This window comes from Ambystoma mexicanum, chromosome 9 (assembly GCF_040938575.1).
Source record: "Ambystoma mexicanum isolate Mex_15411 chromosome 9, UKY_AmexF1_1, whole genome shotgun sequence".
Lineage (NCBI taxonomy): Eukaryota > Metazoa > Chordata > Amphibia > Caudata > Ambystomatidae > Ambystoma > Ambystoma mexicanum.
Window position 1 is genome coordinate 429,972,184 of NC_090931.1, and position 19,383 is coordinate 429,991,566.

Sequence of the window (19,383 nt, forward strand, 5' to 3'; positions counted from 1 at the left end):
TTCTTCCAAGGCTATTTAAACCCCACCCGAACAGCCACACGTGCTTCGCGTTGTTCCGCATCTAGCAGCTGGACGCTCACCGTGTCTGCTCCTGCATCCTGACTTCTGCCACGCCTGCCAGCATCCTGGATCACCTGCAAAGGAAGAGAAGAAGAGAACAGAAGAAGGAAAAGTCCTTACCTGCTAAATCCGCATCCCGGAGACATCTCGCCGACAATCCTGAAAAGGAAGACTTTTATTTAAAAGCTCATCGCGTCGATCGCTGCAGCGCCGCATTCCACTCACCTTTACAGGGCGCCTCCATGTTCAGCAGCGATCATCTGGATTCGCAGTCACGCCCCAGCACCTAGGGAGAAAAAGAGCAGAACAAAAGGTGAGAGAGAGAAGGGAATAAGGAAAGCTAAACCTCCATGTTAAGACTTACCTGTTGATTCATTCCCTCTTCATTTCGGGTCCGCGCCGCATCCTGGCATTTCCGGACCCCGGCCCCTAAGGGGAAAAAGAGACATCAGCGTTAATGAGCGAATGAAAAGACATTACCAAAAAACGCTCATTACAGACTTACCTGATTTCTACAAGGATTTCACCTCTCATCTCGGGTCGGTGCCTGTTCCCCGGCATTCCGTACCCCGGCCCCTATGGGGAAAAAGACACTAGCATTAGTACAATAATGCATGGACACAAGGGGAACCTTTTATCAAAAAACTTACCTGGAAGCCAAGCAAGTTTGGTTCTCACCAATCCGAAAATCCAGTGAAGTAACTGGATACCAACGCGCCCCTGCATCAGAAGCAGGATGGAGAGCTCGTCCTTCCAGACCATAAGGTGAGACGCTATGAGGAATCACAGAAGGGTTTCGAGGAGGGTGAGAGGGGAAAGTGGGAGGCCGATTGTATTACCCCGCAGACAGTTAATCCCCTATTTTCGCCTACAGAAGGATACTTCTGCGAGCCAGACAAGCCAGATTTGGGTGCCCGGTCCAGTCCGTCTTCCGAACCCTGCGCATCACCTTAGAAGAGGTCACAGCAGCGCGAACCAGGCCAGCGCCTCCGTGGGAGTCAGGTGAGCGTTGCAGAACGTGAAGCCTTCCTACAAATTCCCACCCAGGCGCTATGGAAAGTTCTGAGACTGATCAGTTGGCCCAATTACTGGGGGAATTACGGGCCGAAGTACATGCCGCTCGTCAAGAGACTAATGCCCTCAGGAGGGAATTAATAATATCAAAGGAAAGAACTGATGACTTGGCCAGACAGCTTTTGCAAGGTCAAGCTGGGCAAACTCCTCTACCCGGTTCCGGAGGGAACCCCGCTCCTGTGGTTTCCAGTAACCCTGTGCAGATTGATCTACCTGGAAACATGCCGCTGGCCCCACCCGAACGCTTTGCTGGGGACCCCAAACGATTCGCCGTATTCATGAATCAGTGTCGTTTGCACTTCCTATGCAGACCTGGGGCCTTCCCTAATGATCAGACCAAGGTAGCCTTTGTATTGTCATATCTCAGCGGCTGCGCTGCCGATTGGTCAGTTCCGCTGGTTACTCAAGATGACCCGATTCTCCGTGATTTTCAAAGGTTTCAAGCAAGCATGGAAAGGTTATTTGCTCGACACTCTCAGGGGCAGGCTCTGGATGACGAACTTCTATCCCTGCGACAGGACAATCAGGACCTCCTATACTATATTGCAACCTTTAATAGACTAATTTTGGAAACGGGATGGCCATAGGATATAAGAGTCACGTTGTTTTATCGAGGCCTACGCGGAGAACTTAACGATGTCTTGGCCCAAGTTGTAAATCCGCCCCAAGAATGCACAGAGTATATAGACTTAGTGGTCCAATTGGATCACAGACTTCAAAACAGAAAAGCTGATAGGTCCAGGTTGGGGACCCGGGTGTTGGTCAAGACCCATGCTAATCCCAAGGGAGTTGATGTCTCTGAGCCTATGCAAATTGAAGGGGTTAAAGGACCCTTAACTCAAAAGGAACGTGAAAGGAGGCCGCAGTTAAAATTATGTCTTTATTGTGGGAATTCTGGACACTTTCTACGAGATTGCCCGGCAAAACCGCCCCGAAAGGCGGTAGGAGCCGCTGATAAAAACCAGGAAGACTCTGTTTCGGGAAACGACTCTGCCCGACAAGTGTAGGGGTCTGCTTGCCGAGCTTGAAAATTAACTCTCAGACCTCGCATTTCATTGTGCCAATGGTTCTCGTAGATCCAGAACAGCCTAAGAGGTTGCATGCAATAAAGGCATACATCGATAGTGGGGCTATTGGAAACTATGTGGATCGTGAATTGGTCTCTAGGATTAAGCTCCCTCTCCGTCCTAAAACCAGCAAAGATGTCATCACCACAGTCGATGGAACTGAGATTGCCTCTGGACCGGTAACACATTCCACTACTGAGGTGACTCTTATTGGTCCCGTTAAAAACCGTTATCCTCTGCCTCTGATCCCTGAACTCCTTGACCAGGTAAAGGACGCTTGCATATACACCAAGTTAGATCTCCGGGGGGCTTATCATCTGGTACGAGTTAAAGAAGGCGACGAATGGAAAACTGCCTTCCTTACTAAATACGGATTATTCGAGTACCAGGTGATGCCTTTCGGATTGTGTAACGCGCCGGCTGCCTTCCAATACTTCATGAATGATGTCCTTCGGGAACTCATCGATGTTTGTGTTGTCGTATATATCGATGACATTCTGGTGTACTCCTCTTCGGAATCTGATCACAGAAAACACGTCAGGGCAGTACTTGAAAAACTGCGCCAACACAAACTATTTGCTAAATTGGAGAAATGTGTTTTCCATACCACAGAAGTCGAGTTTCTAGGTTTCATCCTGACACCCAAAGGAGTCCGAATGGACTCAAGAAAAGTGGATGCCATCCTCAAATGGCCATCACATAGCTCTGTAAAAGGGGTACAAAGCATGCTCGGCTTTGCCAATTTCTATTGCAGGTTTATCCCGGAATTTTCACGCGTGGTACAACCCATTACTGCACTCTTGAGGAAAAATAAACGTTTTGAATGGTCTGAAGAAGCCGAGCAGGCCTTTCAGGATTTAAAAGCTAAGTTAACCTCCGCACCTATATTGAAACACCCGCGTCCAGATCTCCCTTATGTCGTCGAGACTGATGCATCCAGCCTAGCCATGGGAGCTGTCCTGTCCCAAAGAGATCCCGAAACCAACCAACTGCATCCCGTAGCATTTTGGTCCAGAAAATTCTCGGCACCCGAGGTTAATTATGCAATCACGGACAAAGAACTGTTAGCCATTAAGTCCGCTTTTAAAGCCTGGCGGCATTATCTGCTTGGCGCTCGACATACGCATCACCTTAGAAGAGGTCACAGCAGCGCGAACCAGGCCAGCGCCTCCGTGGGAGTCAGGTGAGCGTTACATTGCCTTACACTCGTTCAACCTACACTCAAACTGGTACACTTTGGAGGCACCTCCTTCAATGTTCAAGCACCACTGCAGTGGAATCTTCTTCCAGGACATATACGCATGACAGAAAACCTGGCTCTTTTAAAACAAGAAATAAACACATTTCTCTTCAACCTGAATCTGGGCTGAACTTGACTTGCTCTCCCCATGCTGATTCCCCCTGCTGACTCCCCTGTTCCCCCTCGTGTTTGTTGTCTGTCTGTTGTCTTCTGTGTGCTCTCAGGCCCACAGGCATATGACGATTTATAGAAATTTAAATAAATAAATAAACATTTTTAACAAAATGTAATCCTTCACTACAGTTACGGCATGATCAGTGGAACTCTACTGCAGGTATGTTATTAATGGTTGTTTTGCGATGGCAGCTCCCTGCATGCAACGTGGAGTTAACCTCTATGGCCTTGTGAAATGTCTTGGTTTCTATTTTGCCATCTGAGATATAGATACGAAGATCGAGGAAGTTTATGCTAGTAAGGTCACAATGACCTGTTAGTGTCAGTCTGAGCATTTTGTCTGACAAATATTGCATATACCTCTCAAAAGCTTTAGTTGAACCATGCCATTTAACAAAAATATCATCGATATACCGTCTCCATCTAATAACATTATTATTCACAAATTCATTATTGCTTAGAGCATGACTCTGTTCATATTGAGCCATAAAAAGATTGGACAATGAGGGGGCATATTTGGCCCCGATAGCCACTCCCTTGGTTTGTACATAGTAAATATCCACAAAAAGAAAGACATTGTTAACAAGAGTGAATTTGACAAAAATTTTAAGCATGTCTACATGTATACAGTAAGATGCGAGGTGCCCGGGATTGTTCCCGATGACATTTATGAAGCATTACTAAGGTAAGGAAAGGGGGGTAGCTCAACAGAGCTCACTGACATGACCTGATATCTAATGAACTAATCAATATAGATGCACGCATTTTGGTAACAAAAGACCATAACATTCACAATTGGCGATATATACTCCTACCATGAATCTGATTGCAGCAATCTTTGCCTTCACAGGACCTAATTCCAAGACCTAAGGCCGCTTTCTATAGGGACAAGTACAGGAATGACTTAAGACACCATTTGAGGTAAGCGATATTTACATTTAATTACCGCTACCCACACTGATTGTTTATATGAATCAAGTGACAACCAGTCCTTTCTACAATATATTCCTTACAGTATCTAGAATAAGAAAATCTAAGACCACAATAGGTGGCAATTTCAGGAATGGGCAAGTGACCCATTACAGTATATCAAATACTGACCCACTATCAAACGAGGAGAGACCCTCCTAATCCAGCTTCCCTCAGAGGGGGTCCAACAACCTGTGGCCCTCAGCACACAAGACAGCCTTCCACACTCCACTCCCTCCCATTGTTTAAATTCACAAGGAGTACAGCGTCCCCAATCAACTCCATAAGCCTCGCAAAGCAAGAGGACTAAAAGTATTAAATAACAACCCTGGGACATGGGCTGCAGCAACTGCTTAGGTGCAAAGATCAGCGACCTTGCCGCAACACGCAGCTTAATGATACCATAGAGGGTCGCAGAACCAAGCGCCACATCTTGACACGCCACAGGTTTTCCCTGGGTTCACTGCCCAGCCATCCAATCTTGCAACTCCAGTCGGCACATCCCTCAACACGAGATCCGAACTTTACCAAGCACGGCTAGGAAAAATCTGGGGGCATAGCCATAGAGTGTGCTATCGGAAGAGGCCAAAAAAGGGGATGTCAATTTTCAGAGGATTAAGGAAGGCAATCGGCAAACAGTGCGGGACAGGGGTCCTCCCCACTCTGAGAGACTCTGGGAACCGCACTCTACGCCAGCACGAGCTGCAGGAAATTGCGTGACACAACTGGGGACGTCCCGACGATGCTCATCGCTCTACGCCATCCCTGAACTGCACTGCTTTTCACAAAGATCCTGCCCGGACACCATGACTAGCTCCCCCCGTACAGGGTGAACCTGGATCTGCGCACCCTGAACAGGCTGTGCTCATTCAGCCACACACCCGAAGTCATGGAACACGAAGAGGTCCAAAGCTCCACAGAGATTCCGGGGAATGACTGTGACAGTGCTACAAAGTCAAACATTCGCCTGCTGTTGGAGGAAATCCGCTCCATCAAAACCAGCTTAACGGAGACTGTCACAGACCTACAGGCGCAAATGGCCAAGATGGAAGATCGAATGGAAGCCGTGGAGCACAACTAGCAATCTGCAGACATCACAACAATGACCTACGAGGCCAGATTCCAGAATTTGGAACAAAAGGAGCGTAATATGCATCTCAAACTCGACGACCTGGAAAACCGGGTGAGGCGGACCAATACCTGCATTATGGGCCTTGAAGAAAAGCAGGGAGAGCTCTGTCCTGGTGAAATGTCACTATTACAAATAGAGGCAAGAGATTCTGCAAAAAGCCAGAAACCACAAGCCCAAAGACATTGAAGATTTGAGCGTCAAACTCTATCAGGATCTTTCCGCCACCACGCTAAATCTGAGGAGGAGTTGTCACCCCCTGACAACACGGCTACAGGAACGCGGGATCCAGTACCGTTGGGGCCACCCCTTTTCGTTGAGCTTCGAATACGACAGAGAAAACTTCAGAATGACCTCAGAGGATGAAGCTAAGAGAGCCCTAGAACACCTGCAAGTGAGCACGGCAAGCTCAGAAGGGGATGCATCCAGAAAAATCATGGGCCCGTTGCAGAAGAGCTTGACAATGTCACCCAGGAGGGGGCGTGCCTCTGCAAAGTGGAAATACAAAAGGCTAAACTCCCCAAGAAAAAACAATGTGTTATTTCCTTGCATCCTGAAATGCCCGCAAGCGGGCACAATTACCCCATGGCTCAGGGCTCCAGCAGTGGGGGACATCCCACTGGCGAACGGACTGAGTGAAATGTTTGTCATGAGCCGCTAGACGCCTCAATGGAGTGGTCCTGGAAATAATGAAAATGGCAAAAGTTACAGTTACGATAGTTCTCTGCATGTTGTTTTTCACCGTAATGCTTTAGAGGTATTAATCAGTTGTCAAGATTGCCTGGAGACAGGTCCCTGTAGTTTGGCCCTACTTTTTGATTTTTAGGCCATCTCCATTATCAAAAAACGGCTGCAAGGGTTTTTTTCACAAAGAAGGGAGTGGGGAGCAACTCATACCAAAGGGAAGGAATACTTTCACTACACATATTAGCAATGCCACATTCCGTTCATAGCCTACCATGGGACCGGTCAGTTGGACATTCACCACACGACCCTGATTGTGCCTTCGCAACATGAGGACACAGAATCAGCACACGCCTCAATATGGCCTCACATGATAAAATAACAATTGGGTCCCTTAATGTCAAGGGCCAAAACTCGCCCCACAAGCTTGATGCTAGCACAGCTATTCAAACAATCAAACCTGGTGTACTGCTCGTCCAGGAAACCAAATACACCCAGAGGGAGGAACGTAGGATCATGGGTAGGGACATCAAAGACACAATCTGGCCCTCGGGGACTGAAAACAAAGGGGAGTTGGAATCCTCTACACAAAGTCTATTGGCCTCCAAATACAGCATGTCTACAAACATGACCTGGGCAGATACGTGGCCATCAGGGGCACACTCCGATCATGCACGGTCACCTTGTGCTCGGCTTATGCTCCGAACCAAAGCCAATTGCAATTTAGTGAGTCTTTGCTTGACTTCCTTGAGGGCTGGAGAGAAGGCACACTGGTCTAATATTGTAGCAGACCCAGCTAGGGATTGGGAATCAATATGGTTGCATGCCCTCCCGCCAAGCCACACACAAGGGGAGAAATTCCTTAGCCAGTTAAGGGAGCATCATCTTATAGACTCCTAGAAGGCAACACATCCCAAACCGAATGTCTGGCTTTCCCTTTTTACTCTCCCCCATATCAAACCCATTTCTGTATTGACTACTTGCTAATCGGTACGGAGAGCGAACATCTAGTGCTAGCCGCCTCCATAGAAATAGTGGCATGGTCAAACCACAAACTCTGTGTATTGGACCTGGACCTGGGCCCACCTCACTACAGTGAGCGGAGATGAGTGTGCAACGATTATCTCTGCAATGACCCAGTGTTCAAAGACACAATCACAGAAGCGATCAAAACTTTCTTTGATTTAAATGACACTGAAGAGATAGCACAAAACACTATATGGGAGGCGGGGAAGGCCACACTACGAGGGGTACTGATATCAGAGGGGGCGCATAGGAAGGAAATCCAGCTGAAAAGGGAAATAGAGTTGAAGACCGAGATCGTGCACTACGAGCGCAAACTTCACACCCAGAAAGCGGGGGCAGACTTAATTTTGGATCATGTCACAATGCTTCGGCAGGAGTTGAAAGATATTTGGAAGAAAAGAGCACTAACGCAGTTGAGAGTGCTGAAGCAGAAATTCTATGAGAGAGGCAACAAAGCCCACACTATGCTGGAAACAAAGGGAAGACAGAGCAGTATACAAAATCAAAAACGAGCAAGGCCATCTCCTGACCAGCCCTGGAGACATAATAGATTGTTTTTCTAGATTTTATACTAACCTATATACAGCAGAAAACCAGGGCGCAGAGTCAGAGATCAAAGAGTATCTGTCGAGCTTACCGGCTCCCAATAGCACATGAACCCCTAGAAGCCCTCAATGCCCCAATATCAACTGATGAGGTCAAAAACGCCATCTCCCATCTAAAGGTGGCTCTGCTCCTGGGCAAGACGGTTTCGGCCCAGCCTTCTACAAAGCAAATTCCAGTGCCCTCCTCCCTCACTTAGTTAAACTTTTTAACTCAATACTAGAGACCGGGCAGGCCCCTCCGTAGTTCGCATAGTCAAGAATAGTTGTGATCCCCAAAGAGGGCAAAGCCGCCACAGAATGTGCATCTTTTCGCCCGATTTCCCTTATAAATGTGGACGCTAAACTCTACGCCAGCATCTTAGCCTCCCGGCTGGCTCTGTTTCTCCCCCAGCAGGTCCACACAGACAAAGAGGGCTAATAAAAGGCAGGCAAGGGGCAGATGATGTTCAGAAAAACCTAGATCTTATGGCATACCCCAGCAAAAAAGAAGACTCTCCCACTTTGATGTCCATCGATGCCGAAAAGGCTTTCGATTGCGTCGAGTGGCCTTTCTTGAACGCAGTGATGAAATGGACAGGCTTGGGAGAGGTCTGGGCTAGAGGGGCAAGTGCACTATACCGCAATGCCTCAGCAAAAGTACTCATTAATGATATTCCTTATGACTCCTAACCCGAGGCACGCGACAGGGAGCCTCTCTCTCCCCGTTATTGTATGCCGTGGTAATTGAGCCCTTTGCACAGAAGGTGTGCCCAAACCACCAAATTCACGGCATGGTAAGGGAGGAAGGAATATAAATTGGCTATGTTCACGGATGACATCCTGACATACCTCACACACCCGTCGGAATCCGTCCATGCCCTTTTTAAGACCATGCAGGAATACGGAGGACTGCCCGGATTCCGGGCCAATTTAAAGAAAACAATTGCGATGCCCCTTCGCTCAACCACCCCACTACCATCTCAGCTAACAACAAGATGGGAATTCCAAGTGCAAACTGAGGCGATTAGATATCTGAGGTGAACATCAAGCCGACCCTAGGTAACCTGTGTGAAGCGAATTTCCCGCCCCTGTGGGACACTGTTAAATCCGATTTGGACAGATGGTCCAAATTATCACTGTCTTGGGCGGCAAGGTTGAAAACTATCAAAATGAACATTCTCCCTAGGTTCCTCTTCCTGTCCCTGCCAGTCATAGTCCCGAACACATTCTTGGTAGATATTAGGCGAACGCTACTAGCTTTCTTATGATATGATATGATATGATATGATATGATATATGATATATGGCATTTATAACGCGCCTATACACAAGTGTTTCAAGGCGCGACGAGACGGGGGGGACAAAGGGAAGACAGACAACGATCTTACTAGGCCAGGTGTCATTCAGATCGCGGAAGTGCATGGGAAGAGGGGAAGGGAAAGTGCGAGGGGCAAGGGAGATGGAAAAGTGCCGTACAAGGGGTAGTAGAATAACAAGATAAATAAATAAAGGGCCAGCTGGTGGCAAGTTCAAGGTAAGTGCAGACAAGTGCTGGGAGGGGGGCTGCAGGGATACAGAGACAGTCCCGCGGTGCAGGGGTTGCCCGGTAGGCAGTGCCGGGGCAAGTGGCTGGGCCAGGGACCGAGATCCGTGAGAGAGGCCCAGTGCAGATTCAGGGCAGTTCCAATCAGGAATTTAGCAGGGGAGAGGGGGAGAGAAAGCAGAAACAAACAGGAAGGTTTTGAGGTGCTTCCGGAACCGGAGATGGTTCTCCTCAAGTTTCAGGGAGGAAGGAAGGCGGTTCCAGAGGGAGGCCCCTGCCGAGGAGAGAGATCTACCCCCAACTCGTTGCTTGGAGAAGCGGCTGACCCTGAGGGAGTTGGAGGCGGATGAGCGAAGAGCTCGAGAAGGGAGATACTTAGGAAGAGAGAGTTGAAGGTATTCAGGCCCCAGGCCCCAGAAGGCCTTGTGGACAATGCAGAGGGTTTTGAACTTTATGCTCACAGCCACTGGCAGCCAGTGAAGAGATTTGGGCAGACTCCAAGCCCAGGATTCCATACAGGACTCTAATCCTGCCAAAAGACACAGTGGGTCCCCCTAGAGAACTCCCTCTTCACTCTGGTCACCCTAGGCGAATGGTTGTGGGTTCCACGTGCCTCCATGCCCCGTAGGCTCCGGGAACACCCAGTCCTGACCGTATTATGGTCCATGTGGCGTCCCTCACTATTCACGAAGGGTATAATGATGTGGCCGTCCCCCTAAGCTGCATTTGGTCCCCAGATCACCTTAGTCAAGTCCCCCGCTTCCAACCGTTATACAAGGAGGGCTTAATTAGAGACAGGCAAGATGTGGAAGAAGGGAGAGTTCCTTTTGAAAGAAGAACAAGAACACGCGCTGCATAGCATCTCGATTCCCCCCCTACTGTACCTGAAACTTAAGAGCACCTGCCACGATCCGCGAAGGGTCAACTCCCTGTGGCCCCCTTCACTGCATTTGAGCAAATCCTAGCAAAGAAACGGGGCTCAAGGGGACTGATCACCACTATATACAATGCACTCCTCACAAGGAGCCATCTGACACGATCCACTTAAGAACACAAACGGGATGCAAACCTTGCACTCCATGATTCCCCAGGTGCATGGCAGGCAATCCACTGAGGGGTGTTGGGTTCAACTATCTCCATGCAATACAAAATGCATATTGTAAAATTGTTGTTAAGTTGGAATTACACGCCTCTAAGACTCTCCAAAATGTACCCAGGGGTCTCCCCGTTTTGCTGGAAGGGATGTGGGGAGGTGAGCGATTACTGGCACCAATGGTGGAACTGTGTGCATGTTCACACCTATTGGAGTGAAGTACTGGGGTGGATTAGAGCAGTTGACGGGATCTCCAGGACACTTTCGCCGTTATTGGTATTTTTGGAATTGAATCGGAAGAGAAAGACACGTACACACTGCTAACGCACATGCCCTGCAACCTTTTTCTAGCAGCACCGGTATGTCTGACAATCAGGTGGAAGTGTGCCACTTTGCCCTCAAAAAAGGAATGGATCACCCAAGCACATACCATATATGAAATGGAAAGCCTCACTGCTGCACTCCATGACTCACGAAAGCACATTGATCTGATATGGTTCCCCTTTATAGAACATAATGCGATTTATCGAGAATCCTTGCTGGCCCCACCGTAGCATATCTCTCCTTTGAGTTTGGTTTCCGCTGCATTGAAATGCCTGCCGCCCTGTTGAGTGTATTATACACTCCTCTTTTAGCTGGGGACTATCGGATTGTGACTGGTCCTAGACTTGACCATATTATCGTGTGGAAAACTTGAGGGATATGTATGTTGTGAAAGTGGACTTTTTATTTAACACTCTATGCATTATCAATCTTCCTGATGATGAGTTGGGGGGGAAGGAGGGAGGATACGGGATGGGGTGGGGGAATGGGAAAGAGAAGGTAAATGGGAGAACTGTTTTTTTTTCTCTTGTGGAATCGTTGATGCATCCATTGTAATACCAGGTTATTATCGTACTACATCCAATACGTGTTTTTGCAAAATCAATAAAATACCATTTTCAAAAAAAATCTGCATGCTTTACGCTCCTTTTTCAGAATGGCTAGCCACTGCATACAATATAAATAGGACATTGCCTCTGTCAGTCCTCTGCTAAGTCAATGTATCTAACAAGTTCAAAACTGTAGATGAACCTCAACGTGCCAGAATGCATTTAAGCAAATACAATGCATAGCTGCAGCTGTTTGCATAGCGTACTTTGATTCAGGTTTATTCATTGAAGTCACTGGTGATGACAGTCCAGCAGCGGGGTTATGAGACATTTTTGCTCAATTTAGATAAGGATACAAATCCCTGCAAATAATTATGTGTTATGATAGCAGGAATGTTAGTACAGTTGAACAAGCTAAAAAAAGAAGGATTCATTGGGATGTGGGTTTGCATACATTATTACTTATTTCTGTCTGGCAAACCATTCACGGTGGTCACCGATCATCAAGCCCTCTTCACTATATTCGGCAACCCCAAAGTGCAGATGTCCACTAGGACAAATAAGTGGGATCATGACTCCAAGGATGTAGATTATTTGGCTTAGATAAACCGGGCAATGAAACTATTCCCCACACTCACTACCTATCCCGGCAACTATATTTTACAACATGCAAAGCCTGAATTTCTGATAATAAGACACATTTGGAGAAAAACAATACATGATCATAAGTCAGCAGTCATCATAGATTGCTGACAGTCAGGTAAATGTAAAGATGCAAAACATTGATCCAAGGAAAATATGACCATGGATAGTAATGCAAGTGTCTACTAGAGGAGCAACACAAACTGTCCTTGCCTGAATCCAGCATTCTAATCAAGAGCAATCAAAATAGCCCCTGCGATACAACAAAGTAGCTTTAGTCAGGAAGAACACATAGGTATTGTACCCACGAAGAGGTTACTAAGGCAGAAGGTGAGGTTCACGAGGATGGACACTTTAGTAGAAGTAACTCTAAAAAAGTGTCACACTTGTCAAATGATCACCCATCCACCTTTCCAGAGTCCCTACAGATGAGGCTGGCACCATCAGCTATGTGGGAGATATGATATGATATGGCATTTATAACGTGCCTATCCACAAGTGTTTCAAGGCGCGACGAAGCTAGGGAGAGAACAGAGGGAGGACAGACAACGATCCTACTAGGCCAGGTGTCATTCAGATCGCGCAAGTGCATGGGAAGAGGGGAAAGGGGAAGTGCGCGGGTGAAGGGAGAGGGGGAAGTGCAGTACATGGGAAAGCGGAATAAAAAGATAAATAAGACAAATAAAACAGCCAGCTAGTGGCAAGTGCAGGAAGTGCAGAAGTAAGTGCTGGTAGGGGGACTGAAGGGATACAGAAAAACGGTCCCCAAGTGCAGGGGTTGCCAAGGTGCAGGTGGGCAATTGACGGGGCCTGGGCCAGAGATCAGAAAGGGTGGCCAGGTAACCAGTACAGTTTCAGTCAGGAATTCAGCAGGGGAGGGGTGGGGAAACGGCAGAAGCAAAGAGAAAGGTTTTGAGATGTTTCCGGAACTGGAGATGGTTCTCCTCGAGTTTCAGGGAGGCAGGAAGGCTGTTTCAGAGAGAGGCCCCTGCCGAAGAGAGGGATCTGCCACCAACTCGTTGCTTGGAGAAACGACTGGCCCTGAGGGAGTTGGAGGCAGATGAGCGAAGAGCTTGAGAAGGAAGATATTTAGGGAGAGAGAGCTGAAGGTACTGTGGCCCCAGACACCAAAAGGCCTTGTGAACAATGCAGAGGGTTTTGAACTTAATCCTTGCAGCCACTGGGAGCCAGTGCAGTGATTTCAGTCCTGGAGAGATACGATCCCTGGGCTTGAGGCCAAGGACAAGTCTCGCAGTCCTGTTCTGGATAAGTTGTAGAGGGCGGAGAGTGGAGGCAGGCAGATTTAGATAGAGGCTGTTACAGTAGTCCAGCTTAGAGAGGACCAGGGCTCTGGAGACAGAGAGCTTCTGGGGGAAGGAGAGGAAAAGAAGAATACCTCTAAGGAGGTGCAGCTGGTAGTGTGACTTCTTAGAGATGTCAGAGATGTGAGGGGAGAAGGAGAGTGCAGAGTCGAAGATGACCCCGAGGTTTTTAGCCTTGCAGGTGGGAGTGGGAGGAGGGCCAAGAGAGGCCGGTCTGAGAGCTGTAGGGAAGGAGGGAGTGGGTGTGCCGATGAGTAGAATCTCAGTCTTACTGGCATTAAGGCAGAGGTCGTTGGCGGCACACCATTCCTGGATGGCAGACAGACAGTCAGAGATGAGGGAAGGAGAGGAGGAGGAGGCCGAGGGTAGCCTGAAAATGAGCTGGGTAGCATCCGCATAGCACTGAAAGTTGGGACAGAGAGCGGCGATGCGGTGGGCAAGGAGTGCCAGGTATTGGTTGAACAGCCAATGTGATTGCAACAGACTTCTTCTGTCCACTTCATACAAGAGTGTATGTGATGGTTGGGTTAGATGAATATTCTAGATACCTGGAAAGTACAGCTCAATTATCCCACTGCTGCATCATCTGTAATAGCAGGGCTTGACAACATTGGTGCTGCATATACATACCAAAAACAGTCAATTCTGACAAAGATCCACTGTTTAGTGGCAAACACTTTAAATTAGTCAGAGAATGCCTGGGGTTTCACCACAGACACATACCTTCACTATGACCACACGCCAGTGGAGCAGTTTATAAGAAATGTAAAGTGAACAGTGCAAATCTGCTACATACAGGATAATCAGTTGGGCAGCAAGGCTGTTGCTAATTTTTTAGGGAATATCATTATACACCTCAATCAGAGTGCAACTGAACAATGCCATCAGAGTTAATGCTTGGAAGGAAAATATGCATCCGCCTTCTGAAAATCTCAGACTTGGCGGATTTACCAGCTTATGATCTGCACATTTGGTGAAAAGATAAATTACACAAAGAAAGCATGAAGAAATCTGCTGACAAGAAAGGAAGGGTCAGACATTCCCATGTTGAGGTCCATGACACATTATTGGAGGGGCAGCCCTTGACTCAAAAGGCAACAACTCCATTTGATCCAGAACCCATATCCATAATTAATGTGAATGGGCTATAGGCAGGAAAGTTGGGGAAGTGTCACAATAGAATGACTGGGCTAACTTCTGCATAAGAGCTGCAACAGGCATCTGCCAAAATAGGGTAACAGACAATTAAACATGGAGATTACCCTAGTTAACTCTTTAACTTCCCTTAGAAATGTATATACACCCTAATAGGTTGTCCTGTTTTGCACTGAGCTGGCATTCATAGCTACATACATCCAACACTGGGAGGTATGATTTGTGTATCACCCATGTGCCATGGACCACAGTCAAAGAAAATCATTTTGGGGGAATACAGTCAAAGGGTTAATCTAGACATCTCTAGTTGGTGTGTCATAGACCCCCCCCCTCTCTCTCTCTCTCTCTCTTTCTCTTTCTCTTTCTCTTTCTATTTCTCTTTCTCGCTCTCTATCTCTCTCTCTCACTCTTTCTCACTCTCTCTCACTCTCTGTCTCTCTTTCTCTTTCTTTCCCCCAGTCATTCAACAAGTGCTGCACCACCAATCTTCATACATGACAGCTAGGCCTGCCTACTCTGCTCTCTGTGCTTTGAAGGATTATCGCATGCACTGGCACATCCAGTGAGTTCAGCAGCATGAGTGAATGCTCATTGTGATTTCAAGTGAGAAACACTTGTTTATAGACGCGTAATAAATGATTAATCATATCATATCATATCATATCTGCCATGATGATGAGGATAAGTCATTTATAACACACCTGTGCACAAGTGTTTCTAGGCACCACAAGACAAGGGAGGGAGACAGAGGGAGGACAAAACAAATGATCTTACTAGGTCTTGTGTCATTCAGATTGTGCAAGTGTGACAGTGCAACGTGAAGGGCGAGGGGAGAGGTGGAGTGGCAGGGAGTGGGAGGGGGAAGTGCAATCAGGGCACCATTGCTCTGAGTAAGTGCAGCCAGGGCAGCGCGGCTCTGGGTACGTGCAAGGAGTCAGGGGGCTGTAGGGGTTACAGATACAGATGGTAGGCCCGGAGGCACTGCAGGGGAGACTGATCATGGAGGAGTATGGTACCCAGTGAGACAATGAGGTTACCACCCAACCAGTCAGCACTGTAGACAGGTAAGTCAGCAGTGAAGAGAGAGAAAGCAGAGCAGAACAGTAAGGTCTTGAACTCCTTCCGGAACTTCAGGTGGTCCAGCTCAAGTTTGAGAGGGGCAGGGAAGCCATTCCAGAGGGAGCCACCTGCAGAGGAGATAGATCTACATCCCACTCTCTGCCTGGAGAAGCGTCTGAACTTCAGAGAGTTTGAGGTAGCTGAACGAAGGGCTCGAGAAGGAAGGAGCTTTGGAAGATAGAGCTGGATGTAGTGTGGGCCCCAGCCCCAGAAAGCCTTGTGGATGATACAGCGGGTGAGAGGATAGTGCCCTGAGGAACACCACATGTCAAGAGAGAGCTGGTGGGAGGTGAATATGGAAGGATTGAGGAGGGCACAGAGAGGTTCAGTTATCTGTTCAGGCAGGGGTCGTATAGCTCAGTGACAACACGCTCATCTTGGAAGCAAGACGACTCAGAGCAACACAGGTTCGAATCCTGGGTCTGCACTTAGAAACCTCTTTGGTATTAAGCGCGTTATAAAAAAACAATTATAATTATAATTTTATAATTATTATTATCCTACGTAAAACATCAAACAACATTTCTTACTTTCACACCGTGGAGGCTCTCCTGACCACTTGCCCGATGAAAGGCACTCACGATCAGCAGAACCCCTCAGTTCATATTTTCCACAGTTATATGACACAGTCTTGTAGGGCCCAAAGTGATTTCCTTTCCTGCTGCCTCCAATGGGAATCCCGGGGTCGGGGCACAAAAACTGGGAAACTTAACCAGGAGAAGAAAAAAAGGTTATGACAGAAAAAAAGACATCTGGCTGGATAATCAATTTCAATGGGTTAACAATACCACAACAGAATTATGCATACATTTGTAACAATAAGGACAGCCTGTATGCCTAGGTCAATTACCTATTTCCATGACCACTGAATTGTAATTTCCAACTCTACATCTGTCCAGAAGATGATTCAGTGGTGTACTTCTTTACCCCTTTTAGCACAAACAAGTTCACATGGATACTTCAATCATTTAGAACAGTCACCACCTTTATATAGAAAACGTTTTTCAATTAAACACAACTCCATAACATCATTTTCTTAGAAAAATATGAAGACATCAATAGCAACACATTTCTTATGAATAAGGCTCCCTGTTTCCGTTTTTAATGATTTTTGCAAACAGAAGGAAATCACTCTTTTTCCTTTCTGTATTTATTTGTAAAAAATTGATAACAACTGAAAATCATATCTCTTGGTTGGGTCTTTAAGTTGTGCAAAGTAGGACAACAGAGAGGTTAAAAAGGGAATTGTACTACTTTTTAAGTTGTTTAAATGGCTGTAGATATTTGACTTGTTGTGCGAGAACGCAGATCTAGGATCTTTCCATCATAGGTATCTCAGGGCCTCATCATGAGTTGGCCGGTATCCCGGTGGTAAATGCTCCGGGATACTGCCCACCATTATTAGCGTTACTGCAACTCAGTCTGGTACAATTTGTGCCGGATCTCAAGTTGGGGTGGGGCTGTTAATCCCCATTTATTCCGAGTCCATAGCACTCTAAGGGGCTTTTTGGCACTATTAACGACGGCAGTAATAGCTCCAGCGGCAATAGCGCCAAAAATGGGTGGAAAGGGGACGTTTTTACCTCTAACAAAAAGCTGGAGGTAAACCTCCCCCTTTCCCCCAAACACGAGATTGGGTGGAGGGGTAATGCAGCGGTAATAGCGTTACAGCTGCATTTTTGCAGCTCGGCCCAACCCCTGATGAAGCCCTATGTGCTACTGTGCTTTTACATTTTTTGAAATGCAGAAAAATACTAGTTACAACTTCTATTTTTACATGACAAAAATTCAATGTGGATAAATACAGATAAAATGACCCAAACACAAACGTGAATAAATACAGAGGGACATGGTGCAAATTAAATATCATATTGAAGAGTCATATTATTGCAGCTGGAAGTTCACTTTGTGATCGAGTAACGGGAAAAGAGAGTTTTACTTTATAATATTGTGTTCGCTGATTGCAGCGGCCTTGCGCTGCATTTATCTGCCCATCCATTCAATCTGGGACAGTGTTCACGCGGCCTGAGGGGTGATGCCAACTTTTTTTGCCCTTTTTGCCTGGCCCTCGTGACACCTGAAAGATGGCAGCTGAGCACTGTGCATCCACCTAGGAGGCCCACAGCCCTCCTCCCTCATCACATCATCATTCAGCTGGCCAGCACTTGCATTACTGGCCTTTCGGGGACCAGCAAGCTTTAGCTGGCCCCCTCATCCACAGGCCAACTTCTTAAGGCTCTGTCTGCTCCCTGTTCGCTGCCAGTTCCTTGTGAGAGGTCTCCCTGCACCCCCACAAGCACATGGGGGATGGCGCTCCCACACTCTTCAGTGGAGCAGAAGCTTTCATGAGATTCTCACTTACCGACCATGAGTTAGTGGTCTCTACCTTGACTTGGTCCTACTCCTCTGAATTTCCCACCCTCATTCCATCTCACCTGGATTCTCACTCTTATTGACTGTGTCTGGACCGTGTTTTCACCTTCTGCAAAAAATGTTAATCTAGCTGTGTTTTCACCTTCTGCAAAAAATTTGAATCTAGCTGTGTTCTCACCTTCTGACAAAAATTGGAATCTAGCTTTGCCCTGTGGCTGTACTGTGCTTTGACTTTGGCTGTGCCAAGTGACTACGTTGTGCTATCCTGTCCTGCTGTTCTTGTCTTTCCCCTCCCTTCTGCTCCCCCATCCCTCTGCTCCTCACTCACCCTCCCCCTCTCGTCTTCCCTCTCCTCCACATCACCTATGGCACTCTGTGTTTCTCCTATTTTCTCTAACTGCTTCTCCATTGACTATCCTACCCTTCTCACTAAGTCTAGTAGGAAGAAGTTCAAAAAGGATATCCTGGTCTCCAACCCAGGCCTCCCTATTGCTGACACCTATACCAGTGCTTCCTACAGACAAACTCTCACTGATATTCTCTTTGTCGTTCCTTCACCAGACCTTGTGCACTCTCCCTTCTCTTCCTCACCCGTTAATGGTGGAACCCAGTGGGAAGCCCTCTTGGACCCCTTGCACTCCTCTATGTAATCATTAATGTTTGCCGGAATGGAACCGTCCTGGTCAAAGGCCCTCAGGCCAACGTTCTCCTCTTTGATAGACGCTTCCCGCGCCACATCAACTTCCTCCCTACTCCTGCTGTGCTCTCTCGGTCTTCTCTGGTTTGCTTGCCTCCCACCTCTGCCTCCTCCTCGGCTACCTTGCCCTCTCCTCCTTCCTTTGCTTCCCCCCCTCGGGGTCCTTCTACACCTCTCTGGGTTGTACCCCTCCCCGGAAGTCTGTCAGGATTGGCAACCTTCTCCATATTGCCATTCTCAACACTTGCTCGGCTGTCAAACACTCCTCTGACATCTGCCGCCTCCTTGAAGAACTTGACCTTGATGTCCTCGGTCTCACAGAGACATGGTTCACGGCCAGCTCTGTCACAAGCTTTGACACTTTCCTCCCTGATGGCTACAAGATCCTCTTCACTCCCAGATCTAACCGCCCGGGTGGTGGATTAGCCTTGATCTTCCTGGAGTGGATTACTGCCCCTGTCATTCCTGTGCAGGCCTACTCCTCCTTCGAATGCCTTGGCTGTAGGCTGTCTCTCTCTCCTGGCCACTCTCTCTCCATTGCTACTTTTTATCGGCCACCT

The 19,383-nt window shown here is 47.5% G+C and overlaps 1 protein-coding gene across 1 annotated transcript in view; it reads right to left on the reverse strand.

The window, feature by feature from the left end:
• LOC138488129 (complement factor B-like) overlaps positions 1–19,383 on the reverse strand; it is a 1,604,240-nt gene that overhangs the window by 1,204,225 nt on the left and 380,632 nt on the right. Inside the window, exon 4 of the mRNA XM_069614892.1 lies at positions 16,284–16,460. Within this exon, the coding sequence (XP_069470993.1) occupies positions 16,284–16,460 (177 nt within the window). The remainder of the gene's footprint in view (positions 1–16,283; positions 16,461–19,383) is intronic.